This window comes from Lactuca virosa, chromosome 4 (genome assembly GCF_052849685.1).
Source record: "Lactuca virosa cultivar CGN04683 chromosome 4, Lactuca_virosa_CGN04683_v6, whole genome shotgun sequence".
In the NCBI taxonomy this organism is placed as follows: domain Eukaryota; kingdom Viridiplantae; phylum Streptophyta; class Magnoliopsida; order Asterales; family Asteraceae; genus Lactuca; species Lactuca virosa.
This window is the reverse complement of record NC_136429.1, coordinates 310,616,565-310,637,264: the sequence shown is the minus strand read 5'-3', so window position 1 is coordinate 310,637,264 and position 20,700 is coordinate 310,616,565. Positions and strand designations below refer to the sequence as shown.

Below are 20,700 nucleotides of genomic sequence, written 5' to 3'. Positions count from 1 at the left end.
ATTTGATTGACAGTTATTAATCACATGTGGTTGATATAATAATTTAATAGTTCAACTTGTATTCCCCCCCCCCCCCCCATAAAAGCATTTAAAATCATTTCAAAGGTTGATTAAGGGGTATGAACTCACCTAAGGTGAGTGATGCGAATGTAAGATCGGAAAAAGGATGCTAAGTGTCAAGTGAAGACTTGAGCACACACGGATCCTATTTAGCATATAAAGACACATATATGAATACAATTAGTGTTTACTCAACTAATCGGGTAAAGAATAACACTTTGAGGACTAAGAAATCCATAAATGGAAGTGTTATAATCACATACGATTGCATAAGAGGGTTGTAAAGTCACGTGGGAGTTTTCGGTCCATATGAGGTTTTCGGTCCATATGAGGTTCTCGGTTTTTCAGGGTTTTCGGACCGAAAACTCATGGTATTTGGTGCATGTGGTGATTTTCAAGGGCTTTGAAACATGCATAGGGGTTCTAAGTTTTATCCAAAGCCTTAAGTGAGTTTCAAGGTCTTAAAGGCACCTTTCTTTAGGGTTTTCGGTCAAAGGAGATGCACTATACCGAAAACTCTTTTTGTTCTTGGAAAAATGACGATTTCAAGGCCCTAAATCAAGTATCCTTACTAGATAACAAGTATAGGAGATAGATACTTACAATATGGAAGCAAAGAAGGGTGTTTTCGGCCCAAAAACACTAGTGTGTGTTCTTGGTGTTCTTGGTGAAAATGAAGAACACTTGAAGATCTATAAAAAAGGGAAGATTTCATGGATGAAATCATGTATAACTACTAGATGAAGTGTTGTATCAACAAATCAAGAGAAGAAACACTTATATTTTTGGAAGATTTGGAAGAAGCTCTTATGATACTTGAGAGAGAATGTGGGTGTTCTTGAGTTTGGAAGTAAGAAATGAGGAAGGAAGGAGTAAACTCATGCCTTAAGCATGAGTTCTTGGTCAAAGGGGGGTTCTCGGCCCAATCCCCTCATGTTTGGCCGTGAACACCTCATTAAGGTGTTAATTGTTTTATTTGTTCCCCAATAATCCTAGAAAATACTTCCTTTTATTTGTTCTCTCGAAAAATATATATTAAAAATACCCAACCGGACTTTAAACCGAGCTAAAAATTAGCAGAAATGAATTTGACTTTTAATTGAAGTGCTAGACGGCAGAGTTCGTACAAATGAAAATTTCGGGTTGTCACAATATATAATATTGTTAGCATTGTCTTTAAAAAATTCTTGTAATTGTTTTTTTTGAACTTTTTGTATACATTTTATTTATTCAACAAATATTCCTGACACATGATTCTATTTTTCGAAAAAGTCATATGCATATATACATTCACATGTATATGATATTTAGATGTGCATTGCATAAGCATACACATACAATTATTCATATAAGCATATGTATATGTACATTTATATGCCTACCTTAATTGGTCGTCTATCACGTTTCATATCCAAAAAACTACAAAAACTCATTTCATGAACAGTTTCATATTGTTTTTTGTTCAAATTTCTTATAGCTTTAACCATTGCAATAAGAGATAGATATACACATGTGAAATGTATTTGAGTCTTATATATGAATATGCACATATGAAATGCATATACATATCAACATATTGAACTTCATATGTATATGCATGTTTGAAATTAATATGCATATACATACATGAAAATGTATCAAGATATCAAATTACGTATACACATATGCATATGAAAATGCATACGCATATGTGCATACGTAATGCACATACTAAAATGTATATGCATAAACACATATGACATGTATACAAATATGTACATATTGAAATACAATATACATATGCACATATGAAAATGCATATGCAAATGTGCAAACACATATATACACATGCTGAAATGTATATGAATACGAATATATGAAATACATATGTATATGCATATATTCTAATACGTATTCATATGAAAAATATAAAATGAATATGTATATGCATGTAAACATATGAAATGCATATGAAAATGGGTACATTGAAATGAATATTTGTTTGCATATTCACATACGAAATGCATATGCATATGCATATAATGAAATGCATATTAATATGCATGTATGAAAATTTATATTCATTTATTGAAATGGATATGTATATAAACTTATTGAAAATGCATGTACATATGTGCATACACATATATACACACATAAATATATATATATATATATATATATATATATATATATATATATATATATATATATATATATATATATTCATATGCATATTTGAAATCTATATGTACATGTATATATTGAAGTGCATATGCATATGAAAGTGTAAAATGCATATGTATATGTACATATCAAAATGTATATACATATGCAAATATATATATATATATATATATATATATATATATATATATATATTGAAATATATATATATATATATATATATATATATATATATATATATATATATATGCATAAACACATATAGAATACATATGCACGTGCATATTAAAATATGAAATCCATTGCACATATGAAATTGCATATCAGTATGTAGATATTGAATTCTAAATGGATATGAAAATATAAAATTCATATGTATATGTACACATAAACATACTTGACATTTTTGTGCATATCTTGTTTTCTGAACATGTACATATATTGTTTTATAAATGAATAATGCATATATAAATATACTTGACATTTTTGTGCAAAGTGTAAATTTGTATTTACTTAATTCAATGTTTGTTATACAAATATGAAAAAAGCTTCAAATTTGGTCTAAATGTAATTTCTATTAGGTAGCACTACATTATATACAAAGAAAAAACTATGCAAAAATCTATGACTGAAACCTTATTCAATTATTTCTAGCATAATCGTACTATTCCAAAACATATACTTGTATAATAAGATAATTGCATTTTCCTTTTTCTTTGATCCCAACCTGATATCAAATCCTTCTCGGTCAACATATTTATGGTACAAACTAATACCATCTTCCAATGAAACAAAAACTTTTCAACAAAATAGCTTTAGATCATCATCATTGAAATCTTTGCAAAATACACTTGAACAACTGGGCTTTGAGATAGATAAACGAGGGGTTTGATAATTACTTCAAAAATGATATGTTCCTTAATACAACCATATCATAAGGTTATAATGAAAACAAATGTAAAAATATGTAAATCTAAATATCATTTCTCTTCTAATATCTGTGATGGATGATATTGTTAGTATATTCTTGAAATAAATAAACTTAACTTGAATGTGTACTTAGTTATTATGCATTGTGCATTTGACATTACGAAACCATGTGAAAAAACATATGCATCAATCCAATGGATATGTTTACATGAAAAAGAAGTTTAGGTTCAAATACAAATCTCTTAGTTACTTTAATTTACATATTACATGCAATTGTGAGTTTAGTAAAATCAACTGGATGTTTATCAATAATATCTTCTCCAATATCTGTAAAAAAATTGACTTCAAAAAATAACTAAAATAACTTTGAATATTGTAACATAGTATATCATTACTACCTCCTAGAGCCATGAATAAATTAATATCAAATTGATTACTTGTTTCAACACCATCATTTCCTACAAAAAAAAATAAACAATATATAAATAAAACATATAAAGAAACCATCAAAACAAAACTTCTTATTTATTTATATAAAGTAGGCTCTTCGTTAAATAACATAGAATTACGATACTAGTCATCTATAATATAATATATCATATACTTTTTTCAATCACAATATGCTAGTTACTAATTAGCGAACCAATTAAATGAACATTAAAATAATGCACCTATATGCACAGAACATAAGCATAAGTTACATACTATGAAGAAATATGATAAGATTACAGTTTAGAACAATTTAGTAGAAATTCAATTTATTACATGTAGTCGTAATTTCAGTAGATTTGAACAAAATCATCATAATCGATTACCTATAGTTGCAAATTCATTAGACTCAAAAGAATGATATATTGCTCCACTCTTTGTAAAATATGAAAATAAATAAATCTCAGAATGAATTCTTCAAGTATTTTCGAATTAACTATAATCACCTATACTGGATGTTTTAGTTGAATCGATTGTTGAACCAATATCTATATTTTCCAATTCTAGTAGAATCGAATGTTGTAATTGAAGAAATTATCGCTTCTTGTTGAATTCTTTGTATATCATGGCATTGTATAGGATGAAATTGCAACTGATAATTTGTTGCTTAAATGATGAAATGAATATTAAACTATAGTGGTGTGCAACTTTTAGATTAGAAGAAGATTATTATTGATCATGATTAAGGATTAAGTTTCCTTATTTCCAGAGTACATATCATAGATTACCATATTACTGTTGAAACCAAAAATATGATATGATTGAATGATTTGATGAATCAGATGGTCGTTACTGAGTTCGTTGGTTCCCCCACCCCCCCCCCCCCCTGTTATTTGAGTTGGCTTTTAAACTATATATATATATATATATATATATATATATATATATATATATATATATATATATATATATATATATATGAAGGGTTGATAACGGAACGATGTTATGCTACTAGTCTAGATACTCACATTCGTTTAGGTAATTCTACTGATAGAGGGAAGAGACGAGCATGACTGTACCACACATGCATTGTTGTTTATTATAATTTAGACTTCTGTTGTTTTTTGATAATTCCGATACATTTTTATAACATGGTTTGGTGATGATTAAACAATTTGATACTTTAGCCTTTCTGGAAAGATGGTTTTGAATGTTTTACTTATGTTTGGCAAAGAAAAAAAATCTTTTGAAATTTGGGACATTTCGTAATTGGTATTTTATGGTCACTTTTAAATTTTTTATTGTAAATAAATGTTGTCAATTGTCATGATTAAATTTATTATGTGTCAGTATATGTACACAATAATCATGATTAAACATGTGATTAAAGATAATTTATTCTCACAGCTTTACTTCATTTGCGCCTCCAAAAATAACAATAGTCATGATAATAAATAAAGATAGTAACTATAAGCATTGTATGGTTACCGTCGAAGTTCTTGTGGGTGACTACATTTATACGTTTGTCATTGTATATAAAAATACATGTCAGTATAACTATTTTATGGTGACCATTGAACAAATAATTACAAGTTCTCAATTGTCATAATAAAATAAATAACAAGTCAATATAATTATTTTAGAGTAAATTACAGAAATGGTCCCTGTGGTTTGGTCAGAATCACAGGTTTGGTCCAACTTTTGGTAAGTTGATAGGTTGTGTCCCTGTGGTTTCAAACAATTGCAGCAGTCGTCCCTTTTGGCTAACTCTGTTAGAAAACTAAGTTAACTATATGTAAAATGACCAATCTACCCCTAATATTATATTTTCTATTAAAAATTAAAATTTTATTTATTAATACCACCACCCAGCCATCCCTCGCACCCCCTCCCTTTACCTCACCTCACGTTTTAAGTTGCGGTCAATCTTTCTCCGGCGAAATGAAAAACTGATAGAAACTGGATATATCAGTTTAAAGTTTTATCCTGAACCGTAACACACGAACCAATGGTCCATACAAGCAGTATCGATTCAAGAACGGGTAAACTTCCATAGCCGTTACCTTTATAGAACATACTATCATGAACAAACACAAGAAACATGAGTAAATGAGTATTAAACGGGTGAGCTGTATAAATCATCCATTTAGTAAGAAATTACTCATTACAAGAAAAATATCCTCGTAATGTATAGATGTTCATATGATCTTGAAATTCATAGCCCAAAAATTGAAATATGAGGAAAAAAAACCAAAAAACACAGTATACCTTTGATGTAGCTCCAATTCTGAAATATATCATTCAAAATCCATAATCATACATAAAGCACTAGTGGCATGGAAACACCCTTTCCATCTTCCTTATGTCTTCCGGCCAATCCTCCACTACCTGTTTTCTCTATTACTTTCTTTGATCATCCCACTGGTAATCTTTTCGGGTCTTCTTCTCAGGCAACCACATGGATCCTAAACATCAAGAATCACACAATCCAAATGCATAAACACCACCTGATCATCAATCTTATATCCCTATTTTTCTTTTACACCCATAACACTTTCTCCTAAAACTCTTTCATATACACTTCATCTCTCTTTGAAAACTATCATTGTCCCTAACAATATCAAAATCCATATTACTTTGATCGGAGATATTGAATCATCATTCAGGTTTGATAAAGTGGGACCCCATTGTGCATCCTACTTATGGAATCAATTTATGCTTTGAGAAAGAATATTGGAGTTCTCTATTTTGGATCATTACAACCATGTCGATTTAAAAAAAAAATTGATACAACAAAAGAAACCATATAAACTCGATTCCTCCATGCTCAAATTAAAACATTGATTTTGCAAAAGAAACCTAGAAATTTGAGTCCTCCAGGTTCTCACAAACCCTTCTCCATTGTATCCATCCTTTACCATTACGAAAGAAACCCTTATTTGAAGTTGCGAGACTGATCGTGAAGAATAAACAAATCCTTATCACGAGGAAATTCCAAATTAGATGACGAATTTAACTTGTCGATAGCGAGGATATTGTAGTCACCGACGATTTAGGGTCGATTTTCTTCTTTGGTTCTTAAGGGGGATGAAACATGGAGTATAAGATGAAAGGGGTTACTGTATGTATTGGGGAAATGTGGTGACTATAGGAGAGAGGGGAAAGACAATCATAGGATGAGGATGGAAAATGATGTTGATGGTCCCGACGATAATGCTCATGGGATGGAGATGAGGGTGCCGACAATCAACTTGAGGTCGAGGTCAGGTGCTACGGAGGTGATGAAATAAGTTATATTTGTATTATAGTTTAATTATTTATATCAAGTAATAAATGAATAAAATATAGTAATTTAAGGCTAAAGTAATCAAGTTAAGAAAAGTTAACTAGCCAACGGTTAGATTTAACAGACTAAGGACCAACAGGACCAACAGTGCAATTTATGGAAACCACAAGGCTGTAACCTATCAACTTTCCAAAAGTTGGACTAAACATGCGAATCTAACTAAAGCATGGGGACATTTCTGTAATTTACTCATTTATTTAGTTGCTTGTAAGTGTTTAACACTACAAGAAATAAGAGTATTACCGCGACAGGCGTCGCCGCTAAAGGTCAAACATGTCGCCGCTAAGGGTATTAGCAGCGACATGTCGCTGCTAAAGGGTCGCCGTTGTTGGCTTGTCGCCGATGCTCCATTCATCGCCGATGCTCCATTCGTCGCCGCTGATGCTCTATTCGTCGCCGTTAAAGTTGTGTCGCCGCTAATGCTCTCCGTCGCCACTAAAGGTGTCACTGCTATTAATATGTAGTTCTATTCATACAAATACACATATACATACATAATACACATACAAAATTCACATATACATACGAAAATACATACACATACATAATACACATATACATACGAAAATACATACACATACATAATACACATACTTATACATAAAATACATATATACATAGGATTGCACATACAAAAACACATATACATACATAAAATACATTCAAAATACACATATACATACAAATGCACATACAAATAGACATCCATATCTACAAACACAAAATACACATATAAATACACATCAATGCTAGAAATTTAGTAAGGAGAAGTGAAAAGGAAAAGTAAAATGAGATAATGGAGCAGAGATGGGTGAAATTGCGAAGATTTTTGTGAAATTCCGATGAGGTCGTCGACAATGGTGAGAAAGAAGAAGGGAGAACACAGAAAAATGGAGCAGAGAGGGGTTTTATTGTCGACGGCCTTTAGCGGCGACTCCTTTAGCGGCGACGCGTGCTCATTGGCGGCGACACATGGGAGGGAAAACAACGCGGGGTTTTCTGGGTCGTTGGATCATCTCTTAAATCGACGGATGGGATTCAAATGACGCAGATCGCCAAAATAAGCCTTTAGCGGCGACGCCTTTAGCGGCGACACACCGGAGGGAAAACAACGCGGAATTTCTTATGTCATCGTAGTCATAGGATTATCTCTTAAATCAACGGATGGGATTGAAATGACGCGGATCGCCAAAATAAGCCTTTTGCGGCGACGCCTTTAGCAGCGACGGGGACTTTTAGCGGCGACAAAAAACGCGTTTGTTTTTTGTCGCCGCTAAAAGTCCCCGTCGCCTCTAAAGGCGTCGCTGCTATTGCCGGTTATTTTTGTAGTGTAAATGCACACAATAGTAATAATATAAGAATATACTCGTTAGTAAAAAATATACAGTAGTCATAGTAAAAATAAATGAGTGACTAATTTTGTATTATCGGTGACAGTTATAAAAAATATGATTGATACAAATGTAAATATCTCAACCATATAGTGACGAGTTTTAACTATAAAAACGGGTTTTCATGGGTTATAGTCACTACAACTAAAAGACACCATAACTTATCGACAATCATGTGATGCGTCTTTATTTTTTTTTTGCTTGCGTCTGCAAAAGCCATTTTTGTACTAGTGAAATTATTTCCAAAAGGTATATGTTGGAGCTTTTTTTTCATATACTTTATCAAATGTGAACTTTATATCTTTGCCATGTTTCAAATTTATTAGGTAGTATATGGTACAAAGAAATTGTTAGAAAAATATACGAACGAAGAAAAAAATAAAATTGTTGATGTGGCTTATCTTTAACATAGTTCTATTAAAAGGAATTCACTCGTTATTGGGTTTAGAGTTAATGGTTACGCGCTCACACATAAGTTTAGTGACCCCAAGCCAATTTGGTTTTTCATTTGTAACCTGCCCCCCTCGTACACAAGAGAGAGCCTTTGCGTTATTTAACTTAATTAAAGGTTAAGAAACCTTTGATGTTATAAACTAATTTCCTCTTTAAACTCTCATCCATCTTGGATGAAATAAAACTCACTGAACCACTTTGTTAATTTCTTCCAAACACCTCACTTTAACATATAATTTATCATTCGTCTTAAATCCATTTTGAATGTGTGATATATGAAAACGAAGGTATCATAGATGAAAATACAAGCATATAAACATTTTTCCAGTTTGATAACAGTTAGGGTTCAAAATTCATGCCTAAAATTGGGAACACCCTAATTTTTGGAAATTGGTTAAAATCAATTTTCCAGTAGGGATTAGGGAAGGAATAGAATGGCTAATTTCATTGCAATGAAAGGAAAATAGGTTGGCTCTGAAGGTTCGATTGAATTGACAAATTTCCTTCCATTTTCATTATTTTAAAGCCTTAGAAAATGATTAAAGAGACATATTTGTTATTGTATATAAACTTTGCATGCTCTAAATAAGCTTGTTATATTCCCAATACGATTGGATACCACTTGCTTATAACTTGTCTTTTTTCATCCGGAAAATGGTTAATGATGATTATCCAGTCAAAGATGGTGGCAATTTACCATGAAGGAATGATGAAATCAAGAGCAATGCTCTTTCTGGCTGGTAGCTAGGGACTGCATGCCCTGCGCCTCTTACTGTGGTAAGTATAATTCCTTTGTAACCTACCACATATCCTCCCACCTATTACATTTTTAACATCAACATTTTAAATTTAAATTTTGCTATTCCTACATTGTTATTCAATGCGATTAATGTTTCAAATATTGTTACCTCTCCATTATAGTACCACGGTCTCCAAGCAGACTCTATCGGAAGCTTTAACTTATTCACGGAGTACTTTGAGGATGTTACTGGGATCATTCCATCAGTGTCACCACTGCCAATTATGCATGAATGAGGTGTAACTTGTTAGGTACTTTTATAAGTACAATAAACACATCATCACCACATTAATAAACCTCAATGCTTAGATAAATGTCCACAATAAGTAATCTTTTTAACAAATATTTTTTGGGTGCTATCAATATCAATTAGATCATCTACATTAAAAAAAAAAAAATTTTTTCAAAGTTTTTTCACTAATTTTTTTGCCAACTTAATAAATGAAAATTTTAATATATCTATGCTATTGTAATTTTTTTTCGTATACAGCTTATTTATGGGCCCTACTAAAAAAAAAGTTATGCAAATGAATTTAATAAAATTGGAATTGTAAAAGCTTTTAAATTTTCAGCCAAAGTAAAAAGGTTTTGGGATCAAAAAGTTCTCACAATAGCTTTTTTGATTTTGGTAAACTGATTTCACTAAAATAACTCTCGAATGAGCTCCTATTGTGGATGCTTTTAAGCAAATGAATAAAATAATATTAAATATATGAAAAAACTCTACTCATTTAGCTTGTAACTTTACAAGGAATGCAAATAATATTTGGAATGAAAAAGCTCCCACAAAAGATTTTGACTTCCTATTAAATGTTTTCGAGGACTCACAAGTTAAAGCATTGTTTGGATATACGATGTTTCAAAAAATATTTGAGAAAGGTACGATGTGGGAAAACTTCCGTTTGTTTGATTTTTTTTCCCATTAAGTTTATGTTTAACTCATCACAACTACCTGATAAGCTAGTTTTTTTTGGAGCTTTTTTAAACTTTCATGTTTGACAAGCCAAAAATTAGCTTATAAGTTAACCTTTTAAAAAACTATTTAGATTAGATTTTTAGAATTTTTTATTAAATAATTCAAATATACCCTTAATTAATTATAGGAAACTCATTTAGAAAATAATCCTAAATGTCCCTTTATGTCATTTTATATATTCTAGCTAGCTTATCAGTTAGTTTTTACCAATGTCATTTTTCTATCGGCTTATAAGCTACCAATTAGTTTTTCAGTTATCGATTAGCTTTTCAGCTCACACTACCTTTTCAGCTAGTACGCCAAGTTTAAAATATAACACCCGCATATCACTTACCAGACTAAGTCTATTGGTTTAGCATTTTAAACAATGATAGTTTAATCTCTTTAATCCTCAATTATGAATTAATAGGAAAAAAAAGAGTAACAGGAAGAAAAAGTACATGCTGGGAGAAAAAAAAACATACTGGGAAGGAATATGAAAAAGAGAGGGGAAGAACATTACTACTTAACTTTCAAGCTTATTTTGAGTTATACCTATATTCTCCCATGTAATTCAGAAACTCTTATATTTTCAACTCCAACCAACTTTCTCATGCTTTCAGACTTGACTCTTCCCATTAATTTTGTCAAGATATCAGCTATTTGTTCATTTTTGCCAACATGTCTTACAACTACATCACCTTTTTTAACACACTCATGAATAAAGTGAAAACGAGTGTCAATGTGCTTACTCCTTCCATGGAACACTGGATTTTTCATCAAATCCAAAGCTGATTTGTTGTCCACATGTAGCACGATTGGACTTACTCTTTATTATCATACCCATTAATCGAGAAAACCATATCTCTTGACATGTTGTACTTGTTGTTGCGATGAACTTCGCTTTGCACAAAGATAATATAACGCACTTCTGTTTTTATGAGTTCTAAGTGACAATGTTCTCATTTAAGCAGAATGTCATTCCAATAGTACTTTGTCTATCAACATCTTTTGCTAGATCACCGTCAATGTACCTCGTTTTCATTCTTCGTGTATTTCAAGCCATGAAGTTCCTTTGATATACCTTAGTATATGTTTTACAGCTTGTTGATGTTGCTTAGTTGGCCTTCCATGAATCGACTCATGATTCCTACCGAATGAGGTATATTCGGTCAATGTTTGTAATGTATCTAAGGACTACAACAATGCTTTGGTATGAGGTAGGATCCACAAGTTCACTTTCTTCGTCTTTAGTTCGCTATAACTTTGGTTCCCTGGGATACCTACATGGATTGCGGTCGAACATTCAAACTTTCTTGAGTACTCTTGTTGCATAGGTTGATTGTTTCAGTGCAAGACCTTCATTGTGTTGGTGTACTTCGATGCCTAGATAATAGGATAACATCTCAATGTCGCTCATTTCAAACTCCTTGCTCATTTGTTGTTTGAAACTTTTTCCTTTGTCATTGTGAGCCCTTGTAACGATGAGATCAGGACATAGACACTGACTATTAATATGGTTCCATCCATTTTCCTTGTGTAAAAAGCATACTCGAGTGGACATCTTTCAAAACCAATTCCCTTTAGATACTTCTCTAGGCAAGAAGTTCATGTGTCGTGGAGCTTGGTGTAACCTGTATAATACTTTTGCCAATTTGTACACTTGTTTTGGCTTGTCTTTCTTTATGAAGCATCTTGATTGTGTGACATAAACTTCATCTACCAAATTCCCATATAAAAAGGATAATTTTACATCTAGATGATGTATCAACCACCTGTTTGTGGTTGCAAATGCAAGAATGATACATATGGTTTCTATCCAAGCTACAGGTACAAACACTTGATCAAAATGTACTCCTTGTTTTTGCACGTATCCTTTTGCAACCAACCTTTCTTTATACATCAAAAAGATTTCGTCTGGATATAGCTTTTTATTTTGTATACCCATTTAAGGCCAATGGTTTTATTTTTATCGACTAGAGTCCATGTTTTAATTTTCTCAATTGCACTTAGCTCACTTTTCATACTTTCCATCTAATCTTCACTTTCACTTGCACTTGTGAAATTTAGCGGTTCTTCTTCATCTTGCAGAAACATAAATTATCACTTCTTCATAAAAAAAATAGCCTACGATATCTTTGTGGAGCTTTAATTTCGAATGAACTATCAAGTTGATGACGGAGGTGTAACCGGGCTACCTTGTGGTGATAATTTGGATGGATATCTTCTTCCTGTTCAGCTTCGATATCAAGCATGATATCAAAGGTGAATATTCCATTTGAATGGATTTGAACTTTTTTGTAGGTCCCCACTGCCACTTAGCATCTCCTTTGAAAATCACATCTCTTCCCACTCGAATTGCTCCATTTTTCGGATCAAGTAGTCGATAACCTTTTGTACCTTTATCGACTCCCAAGTGTACTAGCTTCTTACTTCTATAATAGAGTTTTTAGATATATGCCTACTATTTTTGCGTAACCAACACCCCCAAAAACTCTCGCACGATCAATGTTTAGCTTCCGAACAGTATATAGCTCGTAAGGTGTTGACTCTTTCAATGCTTTTATGGTTATTCGATTTATGATGTAGACTGAGTGACGTACGACTTCACCCCATAGGACTTCTGGAACGTTGATCCCTTTTAGATTGCTTCTCACAATCTCTACTACTATTTCGTTGTGTCTTTTTAAAACGTTGTTTTGTTGTGGTGAATGAGGTGTTGTATAGTGGTGTTTCAATGCGGTTTCATCACCATATGTAGTGAATTGTGTTGATAAAAATTCACCGCCATGATCGGTTCAAAATACTTTTGATTTTAAACATGTTTCAACTTCAATTTGTGTTCTAAATTTCTTAAAAACAGTTAAAGTGTCATCCGTGTTTTGAATCATCTTCGTTGCTTTTCTTTTCATGAGATGTTGCTTTTCTTCTCACGAGCTTTTAATTTTCTAACCACTACTTCAAAAGTCATCTCGTCCAAATTGTTCAATTGTTGAAGCAAGTTCAACGAATTTGGAGGGTACGACACCTAACATCTTTTTCACAATATAAGATTCTTCAACGGTCTCACCAAGAACACGGATATTGCTCACAATACCTCTGATCTTTGCAGAAAAGCCGTCCATGGTCTTTGATTCACTCATGTTCATCATTTCAAATTCGGCTTTGAGAGTTTGAACTTTGGCTGTTTTGACTCGATCTGCTCCCAAGTACATCGTCTTTAGTGTTCCTAAGCTTCTTTCGCCGATTGCTTCTCTGCTGTCGTAACAGAACCTCCTCCGGAATCGCTTGGTAGATGGAAGCCATTGCCATCTTGTCTCTCTTCACACCCATCGGATTTTGTGGGTTCTTCGGCTCTATGCATGGCTTCCCACACCTCTTGAGCTTGCATATAAATCTTCATCTTAATAGACCATGCTGCATAATTGGTCTTAGACAGCATTGGGTATTCAAGAGTAACCGATCCTTCTTTGTTTGACATCGCACCAGATTCGTTCTAATACCAAATATTGGTTTAGCCTTTTAAACAATGATAGTTTAGTCTCTTTAATCCTCTGTTATGAATTAACAGGAAGAAAAAAATGTACAGAGAAAGAATATGAAAAAGAGAGGAGCAGAACTTTACTGCTTAACTTTCAAGCTTACTTTGAATTGCGCCAACAATGTCATATCTCTCCTTTAAGTAAAAGAGATAATTTAAAAAAAAAATAATTGGGTGGACTGACCTGAATATCCAGACTCTAATACCATATGCAATTAGCTGATTGATAGTAGGCAAAACAGTCGTTGGGCTATCTGTCCATTCATAATCGCTGCTCATAAGAAAATAAACAGTCAGCCTTTTTATATTGGCCACGAGGTATTTATAAGAAAAGAGGTACCTGCAATGTGACCATGATGTATTTCGGGCATGAAGAGCTTCTTGCACTTTTGCTCGATTCAGATATGAAGACACATAACGACTAGAGCAAGGATCAAAGTTCTTGACCTGGTTCAATACATAATCTCTTAAAAAGATAGTTCAATTAATTAATATCGCAGGATACATTTATCTAGTTTTGAAAGTTGGATGCTATATATATTTGTTTAATGAATTCAGAGACTTACAGATCCAGTAGATTGAAGTGTTTTTCTAGTTCCATCACATAGTGGTGCATAGATGTTGTATATATCAATTTTACCAACTTCGCTTAGTCCTTGGCTTACATACTGATAGCACTTTTCTGGAAAATTTCCAGAAACATAGTCACAGTACCTTTTAATTCCTGCATATGTCTCATCGGACATTAGGGCATGTGTCCATAAGTAGTCTAGCATCCCTTGAATAGTTGTACTGTCCTCTAACCAAGCATTCCCAATCTACAAAACAAAAAAGTATACCCATTTATCACATACAGGATATGATCCTTGTACACGTCTTTATGGATTTTTTTCATGATGAGGAGGGCAAATACGACTTTTGCACAAACGAGCTAGTCCTGTGTTATGCCATGTGCAATCCCATGTATGAAAAGTACTTACTGCAATCCCGTGAAGATTAATAATCGTTTGGTTTGTTTTCTTGTTTTCCAAGTGAATGAGGGATGCGAGTTGAGGTACATAGTGACCAGCATAGCTTTCACCTGCAATAAAGAAATCTCTGGTTTTGTATTCAGGGAATCTTTCAAGCCAGTTGACTAGAAAAGTGTAAGAATCTTTAGCTGTCTGGTTATCGCCTGTCGTGTAGTCAGATGATCTGTTTGAATACGAGAATCCCACTCCAGCTGGCGACTCCAAGAATAGTACATTGGCCACTGTAATTTTTCAAGAATTAGTGTTTTACATTGTAATTTTGGAAACACGAATATGAAGGTTTTAAAGGAGTTTTTGTTACCATTGTTCCATGCATAGTGGTTGCGGTAGAGTGTTTTTCCATCACTGTTGACACGGAAGGGCCCAAGTTCTTCCATGGCTCCATATCCAAACGACGAGCATCCTGGCCCTGTACAATACCTTCATTACTAGTGGTCAATCTCAACACATGTAAATATTGATGATTTATCATAATATTCAAAGATGAAAATAAAAGGTATTCACGCATGCAAGCATTAGTTTAGTGCCAGCATTAGTTTAATACCATCTTTTTTTTGTGGAACAAAAAGTTAAAGTTCAATTGCCATTGATTTCAAAATTTGATAACGACAACATGTAATCTTATATTTACTCATGGGTCCATTTTAGTGGTAGAATGAAACAAAAAACGCATTACCTCCATTGAGCCATAGGAGTAGAGGTTTGGTTGATGAATTGTGAGGTGATTCAACAAAGTAATAGAACAATGCCCTTCCAGCCTGTAAATCGACTGTTATATAGCCTGCAAAATGATCAAAGTCCACTTGTGGTTGACCTGGCAGCCTGTCAACCCTATCTTCTTCCTTTGATCCTTGTTGAGGTGCAATACGAAGTACAGGAGAGAAGTTTGAAATATCTTGTTCTGTCCACGGTTCCCCAGCTGGCGGATTCTCTGATCTTCTTGACTCGGTCAATTTGTTGAGTTTGGTGATCTGGTTATGCTTCCTTGCCACAGAAAAACACAGAAAATATAGGGAAAAAACAAACAAAAATTGACAAATTTGGGTCATTTTACTTAGTTATGATTGTCTGTGTGTGTCTCTTTATAGACTTTGTTGGAGACGTAGTTGGTTAGGTAGTGCTGTGACGTCATTTCTTTTTCTCATTTATAGTGCTCTTTGGGATATCTACTTAGGGGTGTTTGGCTTAACTTTTCACACCCCAAAAGTCTTTTTTGGAAAAGAAAAAAAGCAAAAGATGTTTGTCAAAACTAGTTTTAAAAGCTATTTTTGGAGTTTTTATACGAGGAAAAGGAACTTTTTGGAAAAGTCAGGAAATCCAGACTTTTTATAACTTTTCCAAAAAGGACTTTTGGGCTGTGAAAAGCTAAGCCAAACATCCCCTTAAAGTTAACGATAATGGGATTCGTGGTGAATCTTTAGCAACAAGATGTTGCTCTTAATAAGTCTCAGTTATTGCTTTGTCCTTGATGTTGGTCGTTGCTATTGCGGATGTATCGTTGCTATTGGTGTTGTAATTATTGCCTATATGTAGCTGCTATTGAATAATATTATCCCCCAAAGTATCCTTGGCGATCGAGTCGCTGTTATTGCTTATTGTCGCCCCTATTACGACTCGACTCGATCGTAAGAGTCATGATTATATATTTATATTTATTTATTTATATTTTTTATAATAAGGAGCATAATACACATGTTTACATATAATATGGTTTGAATATTAATGACAATTTACCAAAATATTACAACTTCGCTAGTTAGGACTTATGAGTCTGACTCATAATTTGCTCCATATACATGTCACCTGTGCAAAAATCATACAAAATAGAAGATATTATCAAAAAATAACACAACTAGCGAGATAGTGATAAAGCAAATCGCAAAACACCAAAACCATTAGCACAGCATCGTCTTCAAGCTTCAAAGTCGTCATCTACATCGTCTTCATCTCCATCTAAGACAACGGTTGTTTCATGGCGTCCTATTTCATCTCCCTCCTCAACTTCAAACTCATCATCTATATCATTATCAACAAGTGTCGTTTTTCTTTTGTCACTAGCAATAGGCACCTTGTTAAGGTTCCCTGGTCCTACAAAAGAATTAAAAGTATACACAAATGCCGAGTATTTTATAAAGTATGGTAAAAAATATATATGATTTGTATATCGTAATACTACGAATAGTTATCTCTCTTTCTTTTGTTGCAACTAGTCCCCTCATCCTCTTTAAACCATTTGTTAATATCCACCATGAGATATCTTCCGGGAGACATGCATCCTCCTTCTCGGTAATCCATTCGTCATCCGAACCCATATCCGATAAAGAAATTGGATCGTATGTTTCACCTCTTTCTCGTCGCTTTTGAAGCCTTGTATTAAGGTTAATGTTGGATTTCACAAAAACTAAAGCATTTAACCTTTGTTGCTCCAAACGATTCCTCTTTTTGGAGTGTAAATGATTAAATGTGCTCCGATTCCGATCACATCCTGTGGCACTACAAGTGAGACTTAACACACAAATGGCTAGATGTTGAAGTTTCTAGCACTCATCTCCATAGTTTGTCCACCATTTCGATTGTTGCATCTTCTTTCTCATCGAGAAGGCAAAAATAAATCTTGTCCACCTCAAATCATATGTGATTATATATAAATATAATTAAATGTGATTAAACACACAAAACCAATTATTTAATCGAAACCGCAAAAATAAATATTGTCTACATAAATCATATATGATTAAATACATATAATCACATGTGATTATATGTATATAATCACATATGATTTATGTTGATAAGATTTACTATCACATTCTCGATTTAGTAATTGTTCTTTGTCAACTTTTTTCCTATGTGATTAAATACATCTAATCACATGTGATTATATGTATCTAATCACATCTGATTTATATGGACAAAAAAGAATGATGCCAATATAAATCATATGTGATTAGATACATATAATCACATATGATTATATATACGAGAACAACTATTGAATCGAGAACACAAAGATAAATATTGTCCACATATATCATATGTGATTAAATAAATATAATCACATGTGATTATATGTATCTAATCACATAAAATTTATTTGGAAAATATTCATTTTCGCGTTCTCAATTCAGTTGTTGTTCTTGTGTATTTAATTACATGAGATTATATGTATCTAACCACATATGATTTATATGGATAATATTCGTTTTTAAATTATCGTTAAATAGTTATTCTTTTACATTTAGTCACATATGATTTATGTACACAAGATTAAATTTTGTGTTTTCGATTCAATAGTTTTTCTTTTTCCACATTAATTATATGTGATTAAATAACTCTAATCACGTGTGATTATATGAATCTAATCATATATGATTTATGTGGACACAATTCATTTTTGCTTTGTCGATTCAATAGTTGTTCTCATGTATTTTATCACATGTGATTATATGTATTATTGTATGTGATTAAGTACATGATCACAACTATTGAATCGACAAGGCAAAAATGAATCTTCTCCACCTCAAATCATATGTGATTATATACATATAGTCACATGTGATTAAATACACAAAATCAATTATTCAATCGAAACCGCAAATTTATATATTGTCTACATAAATCATATCTGATTAAATACCTATAATCACATGTGATTATATGTATCCAATCATATATGATTTATGTGGATAAGATTCATTGTCACATTCTCGATTCAGTAATTGTTCTTTGTCAACTGTAATCATGTGTGATTAAATATATATAATCACATGTGATTATATATATATATATATATATATATATATATATATATATATATATATATATATATATATCTAATCATATCTGATTTATATGGACAAAAAATAATGATGTCTATATAAATCATATGTGATTAGATACTTATAATCACGAGAACAACTATTGAATCGAGAGCACAAAGATAAATGTTGTCCACATATATCATATGTGATTAAACGCATATAATCACATGTGATTATATGTATCTAATCACATAGAATTTATGTGTAAATATTTATTTTCGCGTTCTCGATCACTTGTTGTTCTCGTGTATTTAATTACATGAGATTATATGTATCTTATAAGATATGATTTATATGGACAATATTCATTTTCGCATTCTCGTTCAATAGTTGTTCTTGTGCATTTAGTCACATATGATTTCTATACTCAAGATTCATTTTTGTGTTTTTGATTCAATAGTTTTTCTTTTTCCACATTAATCATATGTGATTAAATACATACAATCACATACGATTAAATACATAAGAAAAAATATTGAATAAAAAATGTGTAAACGAATATTATCAATTTAAATCATATGTGATTTGATACATATAATCACATGTGATTAACTACATGGCTACGACTATTAGATTGAGAAAGAAATAATGAATCTTGTCCACATAAATCATATTTAATTAGGTACATATAATCACATGTGATTATATGTATTTAATCACATATGATTTTGTAGACAATATTCATTTTTGCGTTTTTAATTCAATAGTTGGTATCGTGTATTTAATCACATGCGATTTATGTGAAAAAGATTTGTTTTCACATCTTGATTCAATAAATCATATGTGATGAATATATATAATCACATGTAATTATATACACGAGAACAACTATTGGATCAAGAACATTAAATTAAATTTATGTCCACATTAATCATAAGTGATTAAATACTTATAATCACATGTGATTAAATATATGAGGAAAATTATTGAAACGAAAAATTAAAAATGAATATTGTTCATGTAAATCATATGTGATTTGATACATATAATCACATGTGATTATATGTATCTAACCACATATGATTAAAGTTGACAAAACATAATTATTGAATCGAGAACACAATAAACACATATGTGATGAAATATATCTAATCACATTTCATTAAATATATTTAATCACATGTGATTATATGTATCTAATCACATGATTTATATGGACAAAAAAGAATATTGTACATATAAATCATAAGTGATTAAATACAAATAATCACGTGTGACTATATATACATAATCACAGGTGGTGGTGATGGGTGGTGGTGGTGTGTAGTGATGTTTGGTAGTGGTAGGTGGTAGGTGGTATGTGGTGGTGGTGGTGAAGGGTGACATGTAGGGTGGTGATTATAGTGGGTGGCAGGTGGCGGTGACGAGTCGTGGTGATGGGTGGTGGAGACGGGTGAACGTGATAGGTAGTAGTGGTGGGTGGGTGAGTGGCGGTTGGAGGTGATGATGTATGTTGGTTTTGGTGGGTGATGGATGGGGTGGTGCAGGCGGGTGGTGGTGATAGGTGGTAGGTGGTGGTTATAGGTGGTGGTGGTCAGTAGTGATGGGTGGTGCTGGTGGGGGGTGGTGGTGATGGTCGGTGGAGGTGGGTGGTAGTGATGGTTGGTGGGTGGGGGTGATGGGGGCAGGTGGTGGTGATAAGTGGTGGTTATCGGTGGTGATGGATGATGGTGGTGGGTGGTAGTGATAGGTGGTGGGTGGTGATGGTGGTGGTGGGTGCTAGTTTTGGTGGGTGGTGGGAGGAGGTGGTGGTGACAAATGGTGGTGACGGGTGGTGG

General features: G+C 32.7%; 1 protein-coding gene, 1 long non-coding RNA gene and 1 pseudogene across 3 annotated transcripts; all 3 read right to left on the bottom strand.

Annotated features, from left to right (window-relative positions):
• Positions 1-5,168: 5,168 nt before the first annotated feature.
• Positions 5,169-6,849, bottom strand: LOC145108473 (uncharacterized). Its single transcript, XR_013708294.1, has 2 exons — positions 5,854-6,849; positions 5,169-5,662 (listed from the first exon to the last, which is right to left on the bottom strand). It is a non-coding gene; the product is annotated as an uncharacterized LOC145108473 (long non-coding RNA).
• A 2,352-nt stretch (positions 6,850-9,201) lies between these two features.
• Positions 9,202-15,889, bottom strand: LOC145108472 (serine carboxypeptidase 1-like). Of its 2 annotated transcripts, XM_079045495.1 has the most exons (8): positions 15,778-15,889; positions 15,403-15,510; positions 15,051-15,322; positions 14,637-14,888; positions 14,411-14,517; positions 14,255-14,341; positions 9,684-9,789; positions 9,202-9,593 (listed from the first exon to the last, which is right to left on the bottom strand). In XM_079045495.1, the coding sequence occupies exons 2-8, from the start codon at positions 15,476-15,478 to the stop codon at positions 9,444-9,446; spliced, it is 1,050 nt and encodes a 349-aa protein (XP_078901621.1). In that variant the 5' UTR covers positions 15,479-15,510; positions 15,778-15,889; the 3' UTR covers positions 9,202-9,443. The 2 variants fall into 2 exon arrangements, with proteins under 2 accessions (XP_078901621.1, XP_078901623.1); XM_079045497.1 differs by lacking the exons at positions 9,202-9,593; positions 9,684-9,789 and adding an exon at positions 10,667-14,025.
• LOC145106052 (serine carboxypeptidase 1 pseudogene) lies at positions 15,746-16,233 on the bottom strand (annotated as a pseudogene).
• Between the last annotated feature and the right edge of the window lie 4,467 nt (positions 16,234-20,700).

Excerpts from the sequence above, each read along its gene's own strand:
- LOC145108472 (XM_079045495.1), bottom strand. The coding sequence starts at position 15,478 with ATGGAAGAACTTGGGCCCTTCCGTGTCAACAGTGATGGAAAAACACTC. Across the intron at positions 15,323-15,402 it reads CCACTATGCATGGAACAATG|TGGCCAATGTACTATTCTTG; the intron begins GTAACAAAAACT and ends GAAAAATTACAG. Across the intron at positions 9,790-14,254 it reads ATTAGAGTCTGGATATTCAG|TGGTGACACTGATGGAATGA; the intron begins GTCAGTCCACCC and ends CATAATTGGCAG.